The 17,118-nt window shown below is 44.2% G+C and overlaps 1 protein-coding gene across 1 annotated transcript; it reads left to right on the top strand.

Annotated features, from left to right (window-relative positions):
• Positions 1-608: 608 nt before the first annotated feature.
• LOC138994106 (polyunsaturated fatty acid lipoxygenase ALOX12-like) lies at positions 609-16,082 on the top strand. The gene is made up of 14 exons (XM_070393769.1): positions 609-743; positions 1,277-1,478; positions 3,399-3,480; positions 3,585-3,707; positions 3,801-3,904; positions 4,160-4,320; positions 4,857-5,000; positions 5,661-5,870; positions 8,445-8,531; positions 8,761-8,930; positions 9,385-9,506; positions 15,376-15,476; positions 15,608-15,778; positions 15,903-16,082. The coding sequence occupies exons 1-14, from the start codon at positions 609-611 to the stop codon at positions 16,080-16,082; spliced, it is 1,992 nt and encodes a 663-aa protein (XP_070249870.1).
• Positions 16,083-17,118: the final 1,036 nt, after the last annotated feature.

Genomic DNA, 17,118 nt, shown 5'->3' with positions numbered 1-17,118 from the left:
AGTGGTACATTAGCTGCTCTAGGTGCTTGGGCACCGAAAGTCTTACTACAGGAAATACTCTAACTTATCCCTGACCTCTGAAGTGTCCCCAAGAAGGGCTTTCTCTAGCCCACAATGGCAATCCCAGTGCCCCTTTGGCACACAGACCTGGTAGGTGAATAGAAAGTGAGCACAGTTGCCCAGGGGCACCAGACACTGCAAGAAAGAAAAGGGGTGGCACCCAAGACCCCTTTGGAAAATGCTATTTAGTAGCACAACCAGGCAGGGGGTGTCATCGGGTGGAATGAGAGCCTAGAAAGAAAACTCTGGTGGAATCTCCCTGCCCCTCTCCATCTCTTCCCCCACCCAGGCTCAGCTCCTCATCTTCCTCTAAGCCCCATTCTCAGCACTGTGCTGAGAGTGGCAGGCACCTTTCCCCCACCCTCTGGGCTAATGCCAGGTTCTGGTTTGCTGGGGTGGGGCCCAATCCTGTAGTGGGCTGGCACACACAGTGCTGCTTTATTAAGCCCTGGACTTGTCCTGAGGCAGCAGGACGAAGCCTGATCACAGAATCTTTGTCTGGTATCAGTAACAGAACCTCTGCCACCCAGGCGAGCCCATCTGCTCCCATGGGCTGCTACCGCATCCAAGTGGCCACTGGGGCCTGGATCTTCTCTGGGTCTTTCAACCGCGTGCAGCTGTGGCTGGTCGGGGAACTCGGGGAGGCAGAACTGGAGCTGCAGCTGCGGCCAGCGCGGGGCCAGGTGGGTGCGGGAAGCGGGGACTCAGAACCTGTGGGGCTGGGCTTGTAGCATGGGAGGGCGGGCAGGGGGAGACACAGGAAGCTTGGAGCCAGTGAGGGAGCATTCATGCTAGCTGGAGCTTCCAATGAGAAGGTTTCCTGCACCTGGTGGGTGAGATGTCCAGAGCCAGGGCCCAGCTGGGCTCAACTCCTTTCTCCCTCCCCTAGCCCCTTGTCCACCCAACCTCCACTCCTTTCCTAAGTGACCCCATGCCCAAGTCATTATGGGGTCAATGGTCAAAGAAGAGTGTCCTCCTAGAGCTCGGGTGCCGGTGCAGGTGATGGTGCTCAGTGTTCAAGTCACTGTGGCCTCATCCCGACTCCCTGATCCTCCTGGTGCGATGGGGAGTTTGAGACCCACCGCGCAGGTGTTGGGAGGAGGCAATGCTGTCTCTGGAGGACTTGTCACCTGACTCCACAAAGGACCCCACACCTTCAGTTAAGCATCCTCTCCCGGTCCCCGCTACTAAGACTCACCGAGTTCTGTCCCCACAGGTGGAGGAGTTCGAGCAGGACGCTCCCCAGGACTTGGGGCCACTGCAGTTCGTGAAGTTGCGCAAACATCACTCCCTGGTGGACGACGCCTGGTTCTGCGACCGCATCACCGTGCAGGTCCCAGGAGCCTTCCAGGAGGCCACCTTCCCCTGCTACCGCTGGGTGCAGGGCAAGGGCGTGCTGACCCTGCCCGAGGGCACAGGTGAGGGGCCGCCTCAGGGAAGTAGGAGCAGGACCCAGGGAGTAGTGCGGGAAGGGGAGAAGTGGCGACTGGAAGAGGTGTGGGGAAGCACAGAGGAAGGTCTGAGGGATTTGAAAAAAGTGCCCGCTCTGCAGGTTAAGAAGGCCCAAGACAGGAAATAAGGGGAGAGTTATACATAGAATGAAAAAGGTCTGAAGTGGGACTGGACAGGGAAGTGAGTGATGTGTAGATCCCACCTCCCAAGGTGAGCAGAGGGAACTGGAGGTGCAGCCATGCTGGGAAACAGAAGAGCCAAAGTAAAGTGGGAAGGAATCTCCATGTGCCTGGGAACAAGTGAGGGGAGGGTCAGGTAAGGCTAGCACATGGGACCCCTGAGAGGAGGCAGGGAAGGGGAGCAATAAATGATATGACCATGAAGAGCTACTTTGGCTGTGACAACATGGAAAACAACCGTGAGGGCAGGTAGCACACTGGCTCTGGTGGGGATAAGTGAGCACGGGCTATATGGTATTCATCACTGTGGGACACATGGAGAGCTATGACTACAGAGAAAATTGAGAACAATGGCATATAAGAAAGGAGACTGATCAGCCATAAGAAAGATGAAACATTGGTGTCTGAGACAACATGGATGAATCTTGAGAATATTATATTAAATGAAATATCAAAGGAAAAGTACTAGAACTATACAATTTGACTCCTGTGTGGGATATAAAACAAAAAGCAGTAAATAAACGAACAAAACAAACAAAAATACAAACTCATAGATACAGACAACAGAATGGTGGTTACCAGAGGGAAGACAAAGAGGGTAAAAGGGGGTCAAATATATGGTGACAGGAGAAGACTAGACTTTGGGCAGTGAGCCTACTCGAAGTATATAAATGTTGTATTGTAAGATTGTACACCTGAAATTTATATAATGTTATCAATCAATGTTATATCCCAATAGATTTAATAAAGAATGGAAACATGAAATAGGTGTCTTTGAGGAACAATATAAGTACAGGTGAGAAGAGGACAAGTCAGGTTAACAATGTGATGGTGAGGTTAGGTGAAATAGTCAGGGAAAGGTAACAACATGGAACTATTTGCTCCCTAAGACAAGTGAGATGGGATGGTTGAAGGTAACACACATAGAATTTTTGTCTCAGGAACCAGGTAGGGGTAGGGACAAGGAAGAGCAGAGTGCATATGTATAATGAATATGAAATATGTCATTCGGAGGACAGGTGAAGGGGTAGAAAGGGAAAGGCCAATATAGTTGAGATTAACAAAGGCAATCTATATATATAAAAGCCTAAGCGACCATCTGACCGTTTGACAATCCGACCAGTAGCCTGATGCACAATGACCACCAGGGGGCAGATGCTCCAACTGGTAATTATGATGAGCACTGACCACCAGGGGGCAGACACTCAAAGCAGGAGCTGCCAAGGAGGGAGCCCAATTCCAGGGTGTGTCATGTGAGAACTGCCCTCTTGCAATCTGGGACTCCTAAGGCGATGTCAGACAGCTGAATTTGGCCCGATCCTCACAGGCCAGACTGAAGGACCCACTGGTGCACAAATCTGTGCACCATGCCTCTAATATATAATAATATGGGATATTGTGGATATGGCACGTGATTAAGGAGAAAATTCATAATCATCTTTAGGCACAAGTAGTGGAATTTGATTTAAGGAACATGAAAGGGAGGAAAACATGGGATGTTGTTAAGGACAAACATGGGGTTGAAATAGGTGAGATAATGAATAGGTTTTGGGTAAAGATACAAAAAGTGACTTTGGGAATACATCAGGTGAGGTAGAGCCAGAGAAAAAGGCAAGAGTCTAATGGAATACAGTCAAGAATGAGAGATTAGATCAAGTCAGGGATAGCACGAGTTGGATAAACCTATGTGGTCAAATGTTCTCCCAGCCCGCCTGGCAGGAGAGAGTACCTTGGACAAGTTCCAGAAGCATCGAGAGAAAGAACTGAAGGAAAGACAGCTGATCTACCGGTAACCACCCATCCACAGCCCTCCTGAATTTCTCACCTCTTCTCTGATCCTACCATAATCACTGACACCCTAATTCCTCCCTGAACTCTTTTCCCACCTGCTAGTTGGGCCACCTGGAAGGAAGGGCTACCCCTGACAATAGCTGCGGACTCTTTGAAGGATCTGCCCCCAGATATGAAATTTCATGGTGAAAAGAGGCTGGACTATGAATTGACAGGGAATACAGGGTGAGTAAAGATCCCAATGGAGTGGGTAATGGTGGATCCCAAAACAGACAGGATTTGGTGAGTTGACAATGCCAACCTTGATATCTGTCCTAGGTTACTGGAGATGGTTCTCAAACGTGTTTACACCCTTCTGAACTCCTGGGACAGCCTAGAGGATTTTGATCAGATCTTCTGGGGCCCCAAGAGCACTCTTTGTGGTCAGTATTCCCATAGACCTTTGTAAATTCTTAATAGCTTGTTTTGTTGTCCCAAACTTCATACTCCATAGACCCTCATAAGTAGTTCCCAGATGAAAAGATAATATGCCTGGTCATTTCTCAGAGGCAACAAAAAGAAAAGACGGGCTGAATACAAAGTAATCATATGCCTGAATAGCTGTATTAAAACCTAAAGGAGAAGGACATCAGGTTGTGGTGAATATCCTCCCCTTACCCTCCACTCCAACCCCACAGAGAAGGTTCACCAGCGCTGGCAGGATGATGAGCTTTTTGGCTACCAGTTCCTCAATGGTGCCAACCCCATGCTGCTGAGGCGCTCCACCTCTCTGCCTTCCCGGCTAGTGCTGCCCTCAGGAATGGAGGAGCTTCATGCCCAGCTGGAGAAAGAACTCCAGGTACACCCCTAGCCCTCTGTTGTCTTCTCCTTGTCTGTGGGGGAAGGGATTTGCTGAAGGGGAAGGACCAGAGGTGAATCAGGGAAGGGAGGCTGTATTAATCCACTGTCCCTATGTGCAGAGTCCTTTGCAGGAAAAACTTAGAGTTGATAAAGTATGTAAAGGAAACTATGATACTGGTGGGGGCCAGAGAGAGGCAGCAGAAAAATAGGATATGATGAGGAAAGAGGCTTGGGCACCTTGACAAGGGGAAGCTTAGCATGCCCGTGGTGCAAAGAAATTGGTCAGGTATGGTCTTAAAGCCACCACTGCCACAGGGAATGAACATGTCCTTGGGGGAGATTCCTCTCATTTTGCCTCTTTCCTCACTGTCAACTGAGATGACTTGAACTAAATGTTCTGGATGCCTCCTTCCTTTCTGCCACTAGGACCCTGATATTGATGCAGGATAATTGTAAGAAATGAGACTGAATGTTATGACATTTCTTCCCCTTGGTGCTGGCCCTCTGGAGTAGACTTTGAACTTTCCCCCCCAGAACGGTTCCCTATTTGAAGCTGACTTTATCCTGCTGGATGGAATTCCAGCCAACGTGATCCGAGGAGAGAAGCAGTACCTGGCTGCCCCCCTCGTCATGCTGAAGATGGAACCCAGTGGGAAGCTGCTACCCATGGTCATCCAGGTGAGATATTTTGTAAATCCTCTTTCTAACACTGCTCTTCCTTCTCCCCAACTACTGCCCAGAGACAAAGACAGCCAGCTCTTGTCCCCGCCCCTCTGTCTCACTCTGAGATCTGTCGTTGTCTCCAGTGTTCCCTTTCTACTTTGCAGCTTACTCACTATTCACCTGAAATTGCCTTTTTTGAGAGTCAGAATGGTCTCTGTTGGTACTCACCCTAAGACTACTCGATCTCTTTCTGACCTTTGAATCTGTGGAATATTCTTTCTTTCTTGGACATATTTTCTCCTTTGTTTTTAATGCATTTTCCCTCTTACTGTTCTCATCAATCAATTGATGAGAATTGTCAGGTATCTCACACATCCAGCTTCTCCTTCCTATTCTACCATCCTAATTCACACTATCATCGGGTTTCTCCCAAACCACTGTTATGGCCATACTGAACTCCCCCCTTTCTGATTCCTCCTGCTTTGAACCTGACCATTATGGTACTCACACTTCCCTGCAGCTAGTGAGAGGATGAGTGAAAGGGTCCTCATTCCTTTTACTAGATTATAGCCCTCTGCATGACAATAATATTAGTCATCAGTTTCCCCCGGAATACTGAGCATGGTGTGTAACATATGATGAGGTCAATGAATGCTTAATTCCTCTTTATTGCAGATCCAGCCTCCCAATGCCAGTTACCCAACCCCACCACTATTCCTGCCCTCAGACCCTCCACTTGCCTGGCTTCTGGCAAAGACCTGGGTCCGAAGTTCAGATTTCCAACTGCACCAGTTACAATATCACTTTCTGAACACTCATCTGCTGGCTGAGGTCATTGCTGTGGCCACCATGAGGTGCCTCCCAGGACTGCACCCTGTCTTCAAGGTACATACTCCACCTTCCATGTCCTATATTGCTCACAAGGAAACATGTGAAACAATGCAACAGTTATCCAAGATTTTAAAAGCCTAAGCCATCTGGCTAGGAATATATAACAAACCTGCTTTGCAATAATCAAGCACTGATATGGTATCAGCAAAGAATCTTCATAGGCAGGAAGGGACAGGAGAGAGATAACTACAGCAACACCTTGAATCTTGTGGTTATATTTTCATGTTTAAATTCTTTTAATTTTATGCCAATTATAGATTCACATGCAGTTATAAGAAATAATACATGATCTATCCTATTAAATCAAGTCCTTTAGCAGTTTTATACACATATTGCAAGTCAATTCTCTGAAATTATCCAGCAATGGGTCTGGAGGAGAGTAGGAATATAGTTTGTTAGACCCATATGTTGTCATTTATCCAGGAAGACAAGTGGTGGACATAACAAACAGCCAAAGAATCATATCTGAGAATAGAGGTGGAAATCGAAAGAAACAGCTATAAACTCTATAGTATTGATGGAGAATGTTCTACTGCAACCGAATGTTATGAGGAGCACAAAATAAAAGGGCAAGGATAGCAGCCTGGCTGGTCACTGACATCTACCCAAGAGTGAGGAGACTAAAGATGTGCATTAGCATGGTGGTGACAGGGATGGGAGGGAGGGGATACTGCCTGTGCCATGCCTGTACATTATTGGAGAGAAAGGTCAGAAGTCTCACACTGCCAGACCTAGGAGCTCACAAAGTGAATACTGTTGGAATGACCAAGAAATACTGTGATGTTATAACAGTGAGTTTGGTGTCTATTGCTAGGCAGAAGGCAGCAAAATAAGGCTTGTGCTTGTCTTACAATTGTTTTCCAGATCTCAATGGCACTTTGATACAGGAAACAGGGCAGAGCAGGGGGCAAAAATCTACAAGTCTATGAAGCAGAGCAGTGGTCATAAAGAGTGTAATTAGGAAAAGAAGCCAGTTTGGAGGCAAAGATTAGGTATTGAGCTTTAGATATAAAGAGTTTGAAGTGTTGGTAAGATATGCAAATGAGTATTTGACAAGCAGAAAAACTGATCTGTAATGTCTCTGGGAGTCCCAGTGCCAACCCTCCTCTGGGCTGTGGTTGTTCGGGGTTCTAGGGTGACATAGACAAAATAGTTACTAATGTAGTTCATGGGCTCTCAGGTTTGATAACCTCACGATGCCTTTGCATGACCATCTCCCTCCTAGCTTGAATCACTTATGCCCAATTTTACACTTTAAAATGCCCTTTTACTAGATAAGCCCCCTCCACAGCCATATTCCATCACCATAGCAACTCCATCCCATGGCAGACAGTCTTGTTGGAACTCCCAGGAGGACTAAGCCTACAGAAGTTATCAAGGTTACCTGTGCAAGCTCTGGATTAACTGCTTGGGTCTGAAGCCTGAATCCTGGTCTCAGTACTTACCAGATGTGTGTTCAGGGTCCTCATCTTTGAATGAGGATAGCAATCTGCATTGTTGGGTTGTTAAGGCATTACAGACTAAATGCTAGAAAAATGTCAGTTTTCTGCTGTTATTTTGGTTAGCATCATCATTACTATCATTGCTGTTAGGAACTCTGTTATGGGTTCTTTGCTCCTCACTGTGGTCTTAGTGTTTTCTGTGAAACCAGCATCTCTCCATGAACTTTCTGAAAAGAACAACATGAGCTCCTTTGATATCTTGGTATCAGGAGTATCACTTGTGTCCTTCCTTTATTCCAGCATCAAAAAGCTCTGATCAATACTCAAACAGTCTAAATCTTGTATATCAACCAGGAGGAAATGAAATAAAATTCATCTAAGATAAAAAGAATATGTTAGTTGTACTTTTCAATAGCTAAAAAAAGAAGGAAAGAGTGAACAATTAGGAATGGGTACAGATTTTATGACAACCCATTTGCTGCTTAAGCAGGGAGCTTGATATCATTTCTAAAATTCTGACTGAAGATACTCTTTCCCCAGAAGAATCCAAGAGTAAAACAATGAGCAGTTGGAGGGAGAGCTTTGAAAATGGGCAGAGAGGCTAGTTTAAGGAATGAGAAGATGTGAATGATAGAGGAAGCATTAAATGATATTGAAAGCTAAGGGGTAGCTTCTAAATGGACAACTACATTCAAGGTGGATACAATAAAGGTAATAATACCTCCTAATCAATGCTTCTGTGTGCCAGGCACTGAGCTAAACACTCTTTATATATTCCTCATATCATTACCACCACATCACCTGACTTAAGAGACCTATTATCATCCTTATTGACAAATGAGGAAATTGACAGATGAGGTACTTGAACAAGTACCAAAGTGAGTAGTTAAGCAAGCATTTAAGCCCAGGTCGTTCTAGCTCCACAACCCCACTCACAGTACAGTCATGGGGAGCAGAACATGAGAGTTAGTGATCATAGCAGCAGAAGGAGACCAGCCTACAAAGGCACTGGCAGGGAGGAAAGCATCAAGAGGAGAGAATGTTCCCAGACTGAGTGCCACTCCCTACAAGGGAGGACCCAAGCATGGACTCCAATAACTACCTTTCTCTAATCTTCTTCATCCAGCTCCTGATCCCACACACGCGCTACACCACGGAGGTTAACACCAGAGCACGGATACAACTCAACTCAGATAGTGGGATATTTAGTCAGGTAAAGAGGAAATGGGGGCATGGGGCTGCCTAATCTTTCATCTCTCTACAACCTCCTGCCATCTTCACAGTGTCACACCACCTGGTATGAATGTCCTGATCCTTAAACCCATGAGCCTGTTCATTTTATACTTTTAATTTTGTAAACCCCACTGTGAACCCCTTATATACTATGCCAAGATTGTCAGCTCTTCTTTATCACTCAAGACCTGTCAACTCTCAAATTCCAGGCAGTGAGCACAGGTGGAGGGCCCCATGTGCAGTTGCTTCGGCAGGCCATGGCTCAGCTGACCTACCGCTCCCTCTGTGCTCCTGAAGATCTGGCTGACCGAGGCCTGCTGGGAATCCCAAGTGCTCTCTATGCCCATGATGCTTTAAGGCTCTGGGAGATCATTGCCAGGTGGGTAAGAGTGGGATCCAAGAAATGGAAGGCCATTTGGAAGAAGGAGAGTGGGTCTCTGGCTTGAGGTCAGAAATGGGCAAAAGGAACATGAAACAAGAAGGTCAAGACGGAGGGAGCAGAGGAGACAGTGGATAGAAACTGAAAAGTGGAATAAAGGAAGAGCCTAGCTTGGGGAAACTGGGAATGGGGAGATGGGGATCTGGAAGAACTTGGGTTTTTTTAGAAAGAATTGTTATTAATCATGTATAGGGAACGCTTAAAACTAATGTCTCACATTTCCTTTCTAAACTAGTGTGTAGAAAGAGGTTCTGGATGTCCCAAAGGGAAAGTCTTGTAAGATGTGTCCCCATATACAATGAAAGTTGATTACAGAAGCCAAAGAAAGGGATTAACAGTCATAGGCTACAGCCTTGTACTCTCAAGGAGCTCAGCTCCCTTTTCCTCTGGGCAGGTACGTGGAAGGGATCATCCACCTCTTCTACCAAGGGGATGACGTCGTGAGAGGGGACCCTGAGCTGCAGGCCTGGTGTCGGGAGATCACTGAGGTGGGGCTATGCCAGGCCCAGGACAAAGGTGAGAATTGGGCCGAGAGAAGGAAGTTGTTCAGACACTCTGCCCAGAGCCCCTCGTCAGCCTTGCAGACACTCTGCCCAGAGCCCATTGTCAGCCTTGCAGACATTCTACCCAGAGCAGACACTCTGCCCAGAGCCCCTTGTCAGCCTTGCCCTTTTGGGGACATGATCCCAATCTCTCATCACCCTCTCGCCCTCCACACATGAAGCATATGAATACCATTCCCACCTCCTAAGTATTAGGACAGTCCTACAAACCCAAGGATTGTCCTCCCCAGAGACCCTGATCATCAACCTTTATGTCCATCTCCCATTCCTGCCACAGTTGCCATGAATCTTCCACAGCATAGAGCCCAGTGGGTCCAGAACCATGACCAGTGAGGGATCTGCCCAGGCCCTGCTTGTGCCATCTGAAGCTCTTCCTAAGAATATAAGTGGGGAAAATTTTCCCACCAAAATCCATGATGAGTCTCTCTGGATTTCCCTCCATTATTCTCTTGCCTTCTACTGTCCACCACACATGCAGAGGGTCCAGACACATGCAACACTACCACAGTGGAAGGTCATTTCTAGGTGCAAATTAAATATCGGCTTTCTCTGCCCAGTTCATCCCTTCACTAGGATCTGCCTTTAGTTCTCCCATCTATGAGGAAGAAATAGCTTTTATTGAGCTTTGCCTAGTTTCATCATTCTCTCTCTTGCACACATGGGCCAGCCAGGTCTGTTTTAAATTGTCCTTCAGGCCCTGCGCCCACATACTTCACACCAACACCTTGATTCTCATCCTCAGCCTGTGGGACAAGTACAAACATACTGGTATACTGGGAAGCTATTATGGCCAGGACATGGGAATACAAGGTTTAATATACCAATGCCAAACCCTTGGAGGATCTGGGCAACACCCCCACTGCCCTGACCCTTTCAGGACCAAATGTTCTCTCATACTTTTCAGTTCTGTTCTTCAAGCATCCCATGCCCCAAAAGATGCTTCTTCCTCTCCCTGGCCATCCTCTTCCCATGACATATCTACCTTAAGCATTTACAAAATACACTCATATATCAGCTTTAATCTCTGATTCCCCCATTTCACTCCCTCAACTTTCAATGTTCTCTCTGCCCTATTATTCCCACGTTATTCTCATTAAAGGCCACACACTAATATTTGTTTCTAAAGTACTGGTTTCTGCCTCTTTCCTTCTATGTGACCTTGACCCACCCACTAGATCTCTTTCACTTTGACTTTTAGTTTCCTTAAAGCTAAAATGGACAAAATATTTGCCATCCATTCTCACTTCGTACCTGATAGAATATTTGAGACCCAAAGATATAATGTGTGACAGTACTGAAACTTACATAGTATATACTGTTAGCTGCCTAGTTTAATCATATGCTGAGTTTAATCATATGCTCTACCCCACACAAAAATACCTCCCCAACATGATCAGCATGTGAAATAGGAGAGTCCAGATTCTGCCATGCAGTAGATGACCTTAGTCAGGCATCAGACTCTATGACCCCATCTCATTGCATTCATGTTTATTTATTCTGCAGTTTTGATACTTTGACATCTTGGAGTCTTGCTGACACAGAAGGCACCACCCTTCCCAGGGCCAGCTAATTCTCAGATATAGCAAACCACTCCCCTGGGAGCATGCTTTTCATATGCCGGAAGTCCCAACCACCATCTGTATTGAGCTCTTACACTCTGGGCCGCTATTCCCCTGGCCTAATCACCTTGGGACAGGTACCAGCCTAGGGACAGCTACCACACTCCAGAGCCGACTGGAATTATAGCAACTAGCCTGTCCTAAACCCGCTTATTCTGCCTTGCTTGTTCCTTCTCATGGAAACCGTGACAAAGGCTCCTGCTACCTTTTCCCCTCACCCCTCTGCCTCTTGACCAACCCTGGTGTTCCCAGTGTGGTCCCGTGTGGCGCGGCAGGTACCCATCTCTTGGGATCTGTGAGTATAACACATACCTTTTCCATGGCAGTTATCTCCTGACCTGTTGGTCTCAGCACAACTGAATAATAATAGAAACTATATTTTAAAACATTTGCTTGTATATTGAGTGGAATGGATAGCTGATTTTGACACATCTCCCTGTATTTGAACTCAATGAATTACTTCTCTTTCTCTGCATCATTTCCCAGCTATCTATAAACACTGAATCACTTTTGGGGAGACAGCAATTGTTGAAATACAACAAACCTAGAGAAAGGTCCATACTCATAGGTGTATAACTTAGTGATGTGTTACTACAGTGATACACCTGTATAATTAGCATGAAGATTAAGAATCAGAACTTTTCCAGCTCCCTCAGAAAGTCCTTTGTATACACTCTTCCAATCTATCCACATGAAGGTAAATATTATCTTGACTTGTAGGTTGGTTAGTTTTACTTGTTTTGACCTTTCACAGATGAAATACGAGCATGCACTTGCTTGTGTCTGGCTTCATTCGCTGAATACTATGTTTGATATTTACCTACTTCATTGAATGTAGCATGTAGTTTGTTCATCATCATTGTGGGCACCTCCATTTTATGACTATGGCACCATTTATTTTTCCTTTTTGCTACTGATGGATATTAGTATTGTTTCCAGCTTGGGGCGATCAATATTAGTGCTGTTGTGAACATTTGTGTGTTTGTTTTCCTGTGGACTTGATGGACTTAAATTATGCAAAAATCAGCTTCAGTAGTTATTGACCCTTTTCCCAAAGTGGTTGTGCTGGTTTTCACTTTGTTCAGCAGAGTTTCAGTTATAGTTGCTCCATATAGTCTCAAATACATGAAAAAGATATTTCTATCTTTTTTACTTTTCTCATTTTGGTGCATATGTAGATCTGTCATATTGTGAGTTTAAGTTGCCTTTTCCTGAAGACTAGTTGCTTTGAATACTTTTTCCTTGGTTTAATAGTCATCCAGAATATCCTCCTTTATGAGGTGCCTGTTAAAATCTTTACCCTTATACTTCTAGGGTTGTAACTTTTATCTTGTGAGTTTTTAAAATTGAAGTATAATTGATATATATTATTAATTTCAGATCTACAAAATAATGATTCAATATTTGCATGTATTGTGAAATGATCACCACAGTAAGTTTAGTTAATATCCATCACCACACATAGTTACACAATGTTTTCCTTTGATGAGAACTTTTATGACCTACCCTTTTAGCAAATTTCAAATATACAATACAGTATTATTAACTATAGCCACCATGTTGTACATTACATAATAGCCATGCTGTACATTACATTCCATGACTTAGCCTATATAATAAAACCCTAATATGCAAATTGGCCAAACGGTGGAATGATCGGTCACTATAACACACACTGACCACCAGGGGGCAGATGCTCAATGCAGGAGCTGCCCCCTGTGGTCAGTGCACTCCCACAGGGGGAGCGCCACCCATCCAGAAGCCAGGCTTACCAGTGGGGTCATGGCTGACTAGCGCAATGGCAGTGGCAGGAGCCTCTCCCACCTCTGCAGCAGCGCTAAGGACCCCTCAGGGTATGTCCGACTGCCAGCTTAGGCCCGCTCCCTGCAGGCAGTCAAACATCCCCCAAGGGATTCCCGGACTGCAAGAGGGCTCAGGCCGGGTTGAGGGACCCCCTCCCCTCCGGTGCACAAATGTTGTGCACTGGGCCTCTAGTTTATTTTATAACTGGAAGTTTGTAACTTTTGACGACATTCACCCATTTCACCCACTCTTACCTCCACCTCTGGAACTACCAATCTGTTCTCTATATCTATGATCTCAGGGTCTTTTTCCTTTTTTTTTTTTAATTCCACATATAAGTGGGATCATATAATATTTAACTTTCTCAGGCTATTTATTTTACTTAGCATCATGCCATCCCATGGTCCATCCCTGTTGTCACAAATGGCAAGAATTCCTTGTTTTTCAAGGCTGAATAATATTTGAATATATATATATAACTTTGTTTAGTCATTCATCCATTGATGAACACTTAGGTTGCTTCCATGTCTTTTTTAAAAAAGATTTTTATTGATTTTTAGAGAGAGAGTAAGCGAGAGGGAGAAACTTTGATGTTAGATAGGAACAAGTCTATTGACAGTTGCCTCTTGTACACCCCCTACCGGTATTGAGCCCACAATCCATAATCTGGGCATGTGCCCTGTCAGGGAATTGAACTCGCAACTTTTCATTGCACAGGATGATGCCCAACCAACTGAGTCATACGAGCCAGGGCAGTTGCTTCCATGTCTTGACTATGGTAAATAATGCTGCAATGAACATGGGGTCCAGCTATATTTTCAAGTCAATGCTTCATTTCCTTTGGATAAATACCCAGAAATGGACTTGCTGGATCATATGGTAATTCTACTTTTAATATTTTGAAGAATCTTCGTACTGGTTTCCATAGTGGCTTCACCACTTTCCACTAACAGTACACAAGGCTTCTATTCTCCATAGCCTCACCAATACTTGGTATTCCTTGCCTTTTGATAATAGCCATTCTAACACGTGTGAGGTAGCATCTCATTATGATTTTGATTTACATTTCCCTGTTAAAATTGATGTTGAGCACTTTTTCATGTACCTGTTGGCCATCTGTGTGTCTGGAAAAATGTTTATTCAGAGCTTCTGTCCACCTTTTAATAGGAATCTGATTTATTTTGCTATTGAGTTGTATGAGTTCTTTATATATTTTGGATATTAACACCTTATTAGATATGTGATTTGCAAATATTTCTCCCATTCAGTATGCTGCCCTTTAATTTTGTTGGTGGTTTCCTTTGCTGTGCAGAAGATCTTTAGCCTGATGTAGTTCTATTTGTTTATTTCTGCTTTTGTTACCTTGGCTTTTGCAAATCCAAAATATCATCACTTGACTGATGTCAAGGGGCTTACACCTATGTTTTCTTCTAAAAGAATTACGGTTTCAGTACTTTAATCCATTTGTCCTTAATTTGAGTGTGTGATATAAGATAGCAGTCCAGTTTCACTCTTTTGCATGTGGCTGCCGGTTTTCCCAGCAACATTTATTGAAGAGACTGTCCTTTCTCCATTGTATATTCTTGCCTCCTTTTTTGACTCTTTGTTCAGTTCCATCGATCTATGTGTCTGCTATATGCCAATACCATACTGTTTTGACTATCTTTTCTTTGTTATATAATTTGAAATCAGAAAGCAGAATAAAGATGCCTTGAACTCTGTTCTTTCCAAGATTTCTGTGACTATTTGGGGTTCTTACTGATTCCAACCTAAAATTACAAAATTGATTTATTCTATTTCTTTAAAAAATGCAATTGGAGCCCTAACCTGTTTGGCTCAGTGGATAGAGCATCGGCCTGCAGACTCAAGGGTCCTGGGTTCGATTCCGGTCAGGGGCATGTGCCTTGGTTGCAGGCACATAACCAGTAGGGAGTGTGCAGGAAGCAGCTGATCGATGTTTCTCTCTCATCGATGTTTCTAACTCTCTATCCCTCTCCCTTCCTCTCTGTAAAAAATCAATAAAATATATTAAAAAATAAAATAAAAATGCAATTGGAATTACACAGGGATTGCATTGAATATGTAGATTGCCTTAGGTAGTATAGACATTTTAACAATATTAATTCTTCCAATCCATGATAATAGAATATATATCCATTTATTTGTCTTCAATTTCTTTCATCAGTGTCTTATGGTTTACAATGCACAAGTATTTCACCTCCTTGGTCCAATATATTCCTAAGTGATTTTATTCTTTTGGATGCAGCATTATTTTACATGAATGAATGAATGAATGAATGCTCAATAATTCTAACACTTGGGTATCTCCAGACATTAGCAATCATTCCCTTATCTTTTTCAGGGATTGCAGTTTCTAAACTTTGGTATTTCTTCTCCTAGGTTTTCCTGTCTCCTTCCAGACCCGGGCTCAGCTCTGCCATTTCCTTACCATGTGCATTTTCAGATGCACTGCCCAGCATGCAGCAGTCAACTTCAGCCAGGTATGGACAACTGAGAGCCTGGGTCCCTGGAGGAAAGTACTTGGACAAGGGTATGCTCTAAGGAAAGAGTTGGGAGCCAGAGCCCTGCATATCAGAGTGCCTGGTTGACTCCAGATTCTTCCTCCCCTCAGCGTGACTGGTTGTTCTGGATCCCTAATGCCCCATGCACAATGCGGATGCCCCCTCCTACCACCAAGGAAGATGTGACAATGGCCACAGTGATGGGCTCACTCCCAGATGTCCGGCAGAGCTGTCTTCAGATGCTTTTCGTGAGACAAGTGGGCCGGCAGCAGCCAGATATGGTGAGAGGGGATTTGGGGAATTTGGGGGCAGTGATAACGGAAAATAAATTTCAGAATGTGGGGGTGGGCTCTGGTCCCTGTGTCTTGGAACTAGAATCTGATCAATCCTTATTTTCTGCTTCAGGTACCCCTGGGGTATCACACAGAAGAATATTTCTCAGGCCCTGAGCCCAAGGCTATTTTAAGACAATTTCAAGCAGATCTGGACAACCTGAAAAGGGAGATAGTGGCCCGGAATGAGCAGCTAGACATTCCCTATGAATACCTGAAGCCGAGCTGCATAGAGAGCAGTGTTGCTATCTGAGCCCCAGTATAATGGCCTTTCGTAGACCACAGGCCAATACTAGGGTTAACATTTTCCTTTTGAGTTTTATGTTTTCCTGGATCTGAGTTGCTATGGTTCTATTTTCTTTTCTATCTGAGTGTCCTCCCTGAGTATATCACTAGCCTGAGGCACTGTCCCATTTCGAAATCATTTACAGTAGTGGGCAAACTGTTGCTCGCGAGCCACATGCGGCTCTTTGGCCCCTTGAGTGTGGCTCTTCCACAAAATACCATGTGCGGGCGTGCACGTACAGTGCGATTGAAACTTCCTGGACCATGCACAGAAGTCGGTATTTTGTGGAAGAGCCACACTCAAGGGGCCAAAGAGCCGCATGTGGCTCGCGAGCCACAGTTTGCCGACCACTGATAACAGAATGATCTTTAACTTAAAAACATATTCCTTATGTAGCCTTCTCCTATCTCTGGAAAATTTGTCCTTTTCTATTTATTATATAATCATTTGGGGATAGATTTATTAATATAGTGTGAGATTAATGCTCAATTCTATTTTCTTTTGAGGAAATCTATTATATAAGCACAGTTTATTTAAGAGCTCATCCTCTCTCACTGATCTATTATGCTAGTATAAATCACGTTGCCATATCTGAATGGGAGTATTTTTGAGTTTCTTAGTCTACATATTCATTAATATGTTTGTCTTACACTGTACCACAGTAACATAATTACTACAACTATAAAATTAAAATAACATACTATTTCATAATATATATTCATTAAATTTGTCTTAGAGGTGACAGTTTTTCTTTGACTTCTGATCTTTCATGTAAAATTAAAATCAGCTTGTTATTCTCCAATAAAATCTATTGTGATCTCTGTGTTAATGCACTGCATCTATATGAAGTTTTTAGTCTTAAACCAATTTTGCATTCTTGAGATATATCCAATTTGCCATTTCATATATTGTTAAATTCTGTTATATTTTCACAGGCTTGGGAAGAACCAAGCACCTTTTCTAACTATCCAATCAACTTCCCCATCCTTTCTGGGGTTCTACT

Source organism: Myotis yumanensis, unplaced genomic scaffold (assembly GCF_028538775.1).
Source record: "Myotis yumanensis isolate MYYU_CA2020_CCGP unplaced genomic scaffold, mMyoYum1.0.hap1 SCAF_16, whole genome shotgun sequence".
In the NCBI taxonomy this organism is placed as follows: domain Eukaryota; kingdom Metazoa; phylum Chordata; class Mammalia; order Chiroptera; family Vespertilionidae; genus Myotis; species Myotis yumanensis.
Note: the sequence above shows the minus strand (reverse complement) of the source record. Positions and strands in the feature narration are given on the sequence as shown.